Raw genomic sequence first — 8,045 nt, 5'->3', positions numbered from 1 at the left:
GACATATTATCCATAAACATGGCATTTCTTTTCATATTTTGCTGATGACACAAATATACTTGCACGTCAATCCACAGACCCTGGAATGCTGAGTTCACTTAACAACTGCCTTTGTGAATTTAAAAATGGATGTCAAATAATTTCCTCCAGCTGAACTCAGACAAACAGAAATCCTGGTCATCGGGTCTCAGCCGATGGCAAAAATACTGCCATCTGCTGGTTCCCTAGTAAATCACATTAAGCCGTGGCAAAGAACTTGGTGTTTGGTTTGATAGTAATTTAAATTTCGAGAAGCACACACAAAGCTTGTTCAATCATGTTTTTATCAACTTAGAAATATAGCAAAAATTCGATCTATGTTAACTTTAAGGACACCGAGACCATTTTACACGCCTTCATCTCATCACGCCTGGATTATTGCAACAGCCTTTTCACCTGTTTAACCAAAAAATCTATTGATCGACTCCAGACTGTCCAGAGCTCAGCTGCCAGGCTTTTAACCAGAACAAAGAAATATGACCACATTACTCCTATTTTAGCTTCATTACACTGGCTCCCAGTATGTATTAGAATTGACTTTAAATTCTATTGATCACTTTTAAAGCTCTTCATGGCCTCTCGCCTTGTTATATTTCTGACCTTTTAGTCCCATACGCACCAGCACGTACCTTGAGATCCTTGGGCAGAGGTCTGTTGTCTGTTCCAGAGTCTCGACTGAAAACTAAAGGGGACAGAGCGTTTGCTGTCAGGGCCCCGAGGCTCTGGAACAGCCTGCCCGAGGAAATCAGGTCGGCTGAGTCAGTGAACTCTTTTAAGTCCCTTCTTAAAACATACTTTTATAGGAGAGCCTTTCCCGATCTTATATGACTTTATTTATTGTATTTTACTAATTTTATATAAATTTTTCATGCTCTTATCTTGTTTTTGTATTATTCTTATACTTGTTAAAGCACTTTGTAACTTGTTTTGAAAAGTGCTCTACAAATAAGGATTATTATTATTATTATTATTATGAGATCAACACCAATTAAAGCAATCCAGGTTGAGTCAGGATAAGTGGCCTCAAACCTGCAAAGAGATAAACTCATGCTTACATACTGGATTCACTTACGTGGATGTGGTTATGAAAACCATGCAAAGACTATTATTCAGGAATGTTGGGAGTATAGTTCTTTTAAAGGTAATGGCTTTGGCTGGGTAACAAAGACTAAATCAGAGGAACATAGATTAAATAATACCTGGTTTAACTCCCCTACACCCATTAGTCATATCCCTATTTGGTTATTTCCAAAACTGAGATAGACTAAAGAGGAATGGGAAGAGAGTGGGAAAGGACGTCTGGCAAGTCAGTACATGAGGAGCAATATTACAATTACTTAGGTATATATATAGATCTACAGATCTAAAGATGAAGAGGACAAGGTAGGAATAGGAATATATATACCAACAATGAATGTAAATGAAAAGACTACCTGATCAGGCTTCAGTGTACACGGCAGAGAGATGGCGATTATTGTAGGGCTGCAGTGGGTTGAGAAAGTAAAAGAGTGGTGTGTTGTTTTGATTCTCTAGCAGCCCTTTATAGTATTGATGGGTCACAAATTATTTTAGAACATTACAGCCTGAATGTTGTTATTAATTGTCTTGCCATCATTCCATTAATTACAGTGTTCATCATTTAAAGTATTATTTTAGAGTGTAAAAGTTAGGATCACAGTGTCAAAACTCTAAAGCTCTTGTCACAGTTAAAGAGTTATTTTATAGTGTAAAGTTAAGATCATAACGCTGAAACTCTATAGCTCTGAGAGTGTGTGGTCCTCTCTGTGTCGAGCTGCCCGGAGGCAGTAACAGTAGCACATGTGTGTGTAAGCAGGCACGTGTGCTCTGGGAGCAGAGTGAGCACAGCAAGGCATCATCAAAACAGCAGCAAAGGAAAATGTAGAAGCAGAATTAGTGAAAATTGTGTTACAAAACATACATCAATACAGTAAGAATGTCCTGTCTCTAGCACACAGCACAAGAGACACCATCTTATTCCACAAAGTCAGGGTTTTGGTTAAAATAGCGTGATCAGCAGAGGGCATGCCTAGGACACAGAGAGGGGGAGCATTGCAGACAAATAGTTAGACATCAGTCAAGAAACAGTCATCAGTGATTATCCTTAATCAATATTGATAATCATTGTTAATCATTTTAATCAGTTTTATTATCTTTAATCAGTTACTTTAAGTATTATTCTTATATCGTCATTTTAATCATTTAGTATTAATCATTATCATTCTTAATCATTTTCTTTTTACCTAGATATGCTTCGGTTTTTACTTATAAGTAACTGTAGTCATGAACACAGAAACAAGCTCACTGTGGTTAGATCTTTGAGTGGGAGGAATGACTGCAGGAAGTGGCTGCAGATGGTTTGCCTTGTCCAACTGTCATCTACTGTAGATTATGACCATAGGAGAGGCTGCAGGTGTGCAAGATCTGCTGACACTGTGTTAATGCATGCTTCGTTCTGCTGCTATCTGCTGTTGTGATTACATGAGGAACTGCTGATGTGTTAATCTGCTAATATTAAGACTACGTGCTTAATTACTGATTAAGGGGTTTGATTGTCAACTTCCAACCTCTGGTTATTATAGCCAGTGTGAACTTTGAGTGAACTTGCTGAAGGAATTCATGCTTTGCAAAAATGACCACAAAACCGACAGATGCTTGGTACACGACAGACAGATAATAAGCAGAAAGCAGAAAGCAGCCAGCACAACATCAAGAATGTTATAAGAAACCATTAATGAAAAATGCAACTTTACTTATGTTATTCTTATATTAATTGTTTAAAAAATACAGTGTGTGACAAATTAAGCATGCGTAACCTTTAAAAAACACGGTGAGACTGAAGTTGAAATGTAAATGATGAACTTCTTATCCAGTAGTATAAAGATGTAGAAAGTCTACAATACAGTAATAAATGACAGCTGGGAAACAGTGTTAATTGGTAAAAACAACACAACAACAGAGGAAAAGATGTTCATCATGAGGAAAGGAGGGGGCAAACCAGCCCAGAAGAGATGTATATAAGACTGTCTGCAGACCATAGGATGGACTTCATCCTCCGGCCTGCTGGGATGTTGTACGGGTTTATGTGTCCTGTTTTGGAATAAAACAGGACACTTGCACCGACTTTTGACCTTCTCCAGAGAAGTTCTTCTCTGCAAGTTTGCAAGAGTATTTTTGACAAAGTTTTATTAAGTTGGTGAACGTGGGGACCAGGCTTAACTGGCCCAGCCAGGTCGTACATCTGACCCAACAGTATTCAAAATATGAAATCTAATGGAGAAGATCTAATGCTAGAAATCCAACAAAGTTTATTTAGACTACAGACACTACGGAAAAATGTGAGATTCTGCTGGGTACTTGCCCACGTAGGTATAAAAGGGAATGAGAGAGCAGACGAAATAGCTAAAAAATCAACCAGGACAAAGATGTCATAAATATACCCCTTGGAAAAGGAGAAGCTAAGGCAATAATCAGTAAAGAAATGATGAAGAAATGGCAGGTGGGATATGGATAAAGTGGAAGGAAATATTACAGCTTGCAAAAATCTATTAATGCTCAGGGTGTGAATAGAAGTAACAGAAGAGAGGAGAGCACCAGGCTAAGGTTCCCACAGGATTAAATAAAACACTGTTTTTAATGGGCAAAAGTCAATCGGACGAATGTTTGGAATGTAGGTCCAAGGAAGATGTAGAACATGTGCTATTACACTGTAGAAAATACAGGGATGAGAGAATGAGGCTAAATCAAAAGATAAGTCAGGCAGGAAGGAAGTGGAACCTTAAAGGCCTATTAGGCACAACAGGAGACGAGGTAAAGGATACACAGAAAGCAGTAGTACAATGTCTGAAAAATATAGGGATATATAATAGGATTTAGTAGGGTTTTTTGTTTGTTTGTTTTGTGTGTTGTTTTTTTTATGATATAAAGTAGTCCCAAAGAAAATATTTCACTCCGATACAGTAGGTGGCGGTATGCACCTTCAGAAGTCATTGTTGCAATCTGCCATAAAACAGTAAGAAGAAGGAGAAACAAACCAAGCCGCAGCGTTAGGTTTGAATCAATGGAAGGCTTTGTTGTCGTAGCGCCGCTAATTGTTTCATTTATTATTAAGCAATAATGTCTTCAGTTGAGTGTTTGAGAGAGTTTGTCAACGAGCGACTAACTGCTGCTGCTGAAGAAATATTCCGAGTTTTAAAAAAAACTATCGTCGAGTACGAGGAAGAGATCGATCGTCAGCGCAGACTGCTGGATATCGTTTGGAAACCCGAAGTAAAGTTACACAGGATAGGTGTGTAAAACTTCAAAATTAAGCTTTTAATTACATAAGTGCTCATTTCCTTGCGTGTGTGCATCCTTTTCTTTCCCATCCCAGTAGTAGCCTGTTCCTTCTGTTCTCTGTCCCTCCAGAGCTCCCACAGCAACATGTCTGGAAGGAGGAGGAGGTTCTGGCTGACCAGCAGCTCTGTATTCAGGAGAGGAACTCCAGTCTGGACCAAGAGGACCCAGAGCCTCCACAGATTAAAGAGGAACAGGAGGAACTCTGTACCAGTCAGGAGGGAGAGCAGCTTGTACTGAAGCAGGAGACTGATACCTTTATGTTGACTCCTACTTATGAGGAAAGAGACCACAGTGAAGCAGAACTGAAAAGTGACCACCAGCTCCTCTCTCACAGCTGTCATGTAGCTGAGAGCCAAGATCAGAAAGGAGGCGAGCATGAAGACTCAGGATCAACTAGAGATGCAGAGCCAGAACAAAAGAATCAAGATCACAAAAGCAGAAGCCACAGAAACAATGTAAACAAGTCTACCATGTCAGAGGTTCACCATAATCCTCACACAGGTAAAAACTCTTTCAAATGTGACACATGTGGTAAATACTTTCAGAATAAGTCCAAAATGCAGATACATCTGAGAAGTCATATGGCTGAGAAGCCATATTCTTGCAGCAGCTGTGGGAAAAGATTCATCCATAAATCACATTTGAATGTTCATATAAGAATCCATACAATTAAAAAGCCATATTCTTGCAAAACATGTGGGAAAGACTTCAGCTCCAACAGTGGCTTGAAATACCACATTAGAACCCACACCGGTGAGAAGCCATTCCCTTGCAAGACCTGCGGGAAAAGATTTGTTTCTACATCAAAATTGAATGTTCATACAAGAACCCACACAGGTGAGAAGCCATTTTCCTGCAAAACATGCGGGAAATCTTTTTGCCAGAGTGGTCAGTTGAAAGTCCACGAGAGAACACACACAGGTGAGAAACCGTACCTTTGCAAGACCTGCGGGAAAAGATTCAGCCGCCTTTCAGTATTAAAGAAACACGGATTGATCCACACAGGAGAGAAGCCATTTTCTTGCAAAATATGTCAGAAAAATTTCAGAGTAAGTGATAACTTGAAACTCCACATAAGAACTGTCCACACAGGTGAGAAGCCATTTTCTTGCAACACATGTGGAAAATCTTTTTGCACGAGTAGTCAGTTGAAAGTCCACGAGAGGACACACACAGGTGAGAAGTCGTACCTTTGCAAGACCTGTGGCAAAAGATTCAGCCACCCTTCAATATTAAAGACACATGGATTTATCCACACAGGTGAGAAGCCATTTTCTTGCAACACATGTGGAAAATCTTTTTGCCAGAGTGGTCAGTTAAAAGTCCACATGAGAATCCACACAGGTGAGAAGCCGTACATTTGCAAGACCTGCGGAAAAAGTTTCATTGCTGCATCAAATTTGATTGAACATGAACGAACCCACACAGGTGAGAAGCCACATTCTTGTAAAACATGTGGGAAATCTTTTAGCCATAATTGTAGCTTGGTATACCACATGAAAACCCACATGCGTGAGAAACCGTATCTTTGCACAATATGCGGGGAAAGATATCCTTTTGCATCTCATTTGAAACAGCACAGAAGATCACATAAAGACATTTGCTAAATATGTGGGAGATGATTCAGTTCTAAAGGTTGTGGTCAAAACACAGAAGAACTCAGAAGTGAGGAGCTGCAACATCGCAGAATTTGTGGGAAAAATCTTACCCAAATCACAAACTTGAAAAAACACCTGAGGATCAATATACAGAGAAGATCAACGATCCGGCTGTGTTCACCTGTGAATGCAATACACTTTTGCAATAACTTCATGTGTCAGCTGAATGGAAATTGTTTTCTATAAAATGAGATGTAAATTTCTTAGTGTAAAGTTTCTCTTCATATGACTGTATTGCCCTGTTTAGACTCATTGTTATCTCTTGATAAAGTTAAATGTTTTCCAAGCCTTTGGCTCATTTTTAAATACAGGAAATGCAGGGAAAATCTCCCTGAAACTTTTTAAAATCGTATCGTCATCAACCAAATATTCAACAAGGTGAGAAATATTTTTCCTTTAACCTTTTTGTCGTACATCAAGATAATGATTTTCTTTCACATGTAGGAATTCATTAAATTTGACACTAAAATAGTTATCATTTTTGCCCTCTAAAAATTCTTATTTCATCTTGAACCTTGTGATGAGATGCTTCTGTTGGTTGTAAACATCTATTTAGTCTAGGTTTGTTTTTCTGTGTTTCTTTTCCTTTTCTGATGTTTATGCTTGGTACTGTTTTTGTGTTTATAGAGATTATTCTATGTGTTTGTTATGTTTTGGTTTTGGTGAGTAAAATTTCTATTTATTTAAATAGGGGAGCACTGAATAAGTCTCTCAGGCTTCTTTTCTCTCCTGAACTGTAATTACTGTATTTTCTTTTGAATGCATTTCTATTTTCATTATTATGCAAATTAACTGGACTAAAGAGTAAAATTTTTCATTTGAGAGTTGCTGACATCACTGTTTTATATTACTAAATAAGCACCCTATTAAATGATTACAATGTTAAACATTTATATTACAGCTATTATAGTCACTACATTCACTTTGCAGGTAAAGATTTAAGAAACAACATCATGACCTTATAAAATAAGATGCATTGTTAAACAATTTTAAATGGTAAAAGTGGGTGATTAAAACATGAATATCCCATATAAATATTTTACACATCCCACAACTGTCAGTTTAATTCCAGCCATATTTTACATATTATAATAAAAAACTCTTATTTCAGCAGTACTTTATTGTTAAGTATGATGGAGTATGAGTGACACATTATAAGGAAATAAAGTTGTAATATTATGAGAATAAAATAGTAAAAGTTTAAAAAAATAACATAGTTATTAGGAAAATATATTACCAGCAACCAACAAAACAGGCTAGAGGACTGAGTTAAAAGCAGTAGTTCAGAAAAAGAGTACCAAATTTCCTTGTGGAATGAAGCGAGGTAGATGGACATCTTTGTTTCTGAGTTCAGTTGGAGCTCATGGCAGTCACACTTGGGACAGGCGGTAGAGAGCTGGAGTCAGGTGATCGAAACGCGCGCTGAATAAACATTTTTCGGGTTGAAACATTACACAGTAGCTATATGGTAGAAACACCGGTAATCAAATTGAGATTGAACAGAAATAATTGCAAACACAACAGGAGTGTCGGCGGTACGGTACAGCTGCGCTGTGACTGGACAGGAAGTGGGGGAGGACAAGGAAAGGGCAAAGGTGGAAAGGGAAAGTAACTTTACATGTGGTTACATGACGTTTTTGCCAAAATAACTTGCAAGGTGTATTATATCCATCATGTAAGCAAGGTCTACAGTGATTACAAGTTTTTCTTGTTTCATTTCTTTCACGTTTTACGCTGAGAGATTATGATAGCATGATTTGTGTATTACTCAGGGTAACCAAAATGATTGTGTTTTCTTATATTGATCTTGTTGAAGTACGCCGACTTCCGAGTGTTTTGATGAGAAGGATCAGAAGGAGGAAGTGTCGAGTTCAACCAGTTATTTATTGACCATAAAATACAGATAGATCTGCCTCTGCCTAACACAAAAGTCTGCTGTTCTTCCGCTAAGCCTGTGCATTCCTTCCTTGTTTACTATATATGGTGAAGTCA

General features: G+C 38.1%; 1 protein-coding gene across 2 annotated transcripts; it reads left to right on the top strand.

The window, feature by feature from the left end:
- Positions 1-4,095: 4,095 nt before the first annotated feature.
- LOC119882159 (gastrula zinc finger protein XlCGF57.1-like) lies at positions 4,096-6,027 on the top strand. Of its 2 annotated transcripts, XM_038692169.1 has the most exons (3): positions 4,098-4,345; positions 4,465-5,487; positions 5,656-6,027. In XM_038692169.1, the coding sequence occupies exons 1-3, from the start codon at positions 4,174-4,176 to the stop codon at positions 6,000-6,002; spliced, it is 1,542 nt and encodes a 513-aa protein (XP_038548097.1). In that variant the 5' UTR covers positions 4,098-4,173; the 3' UTR covers positions 6,003-6,027. The 2 variants fall into 2 exon arrangements, with proteins under 2 accessions (XP_038548096.1, XP_038548097.1); XM_038692168.1 differs by having other exon boundaries at positions 4,096-4,345; positions 4,465-6,027.
- The last annotated feature ends 2,018 nt before the right edge of the window (positions 6,028-8,045 follow it).

Source organism: Micropterus salmoides, unplaced genomic scaffold (genome assembly GCF_014851395.1).
Source record: "Micropterus salmoides isolate LMB-PRFRI ecotype aquatic unplaced genomic scaffold, ASM1485139v1 Ms_hic_scaffold_2946, whole genome shotgun sequence".
NCBI lineage: Eukaryota > Metazoa > Chordata > Actinopteri > Centrarchiformes > Centrarchidae > Micropterus > Micropterus salmoides.
The sequence above is the reverse complement of the archived record's forward strand: the minus strand, read 5'-3'. Positions and strand labels throughout refer to the sequence as shown.

What these genes read in the sequence shown, in the direction of transcription:
- LOC119882159 (XM_038692168.1), top strand. Translation starts at nt 4,174, where the DNA reads ATGTCTTCAGTTGAGTGTTTGAGAGAGTTTGTCAACGAGCGACTAACT. An exon ending in AGTAAAGTTACACAGGATAG is followed by an intron (nt 4,346 to 4,464) that starts GTGTGTAAAACT and finishes CTGTCCCTCCAG; the next exon opens with AGCTCCCACAGCAACATGTC.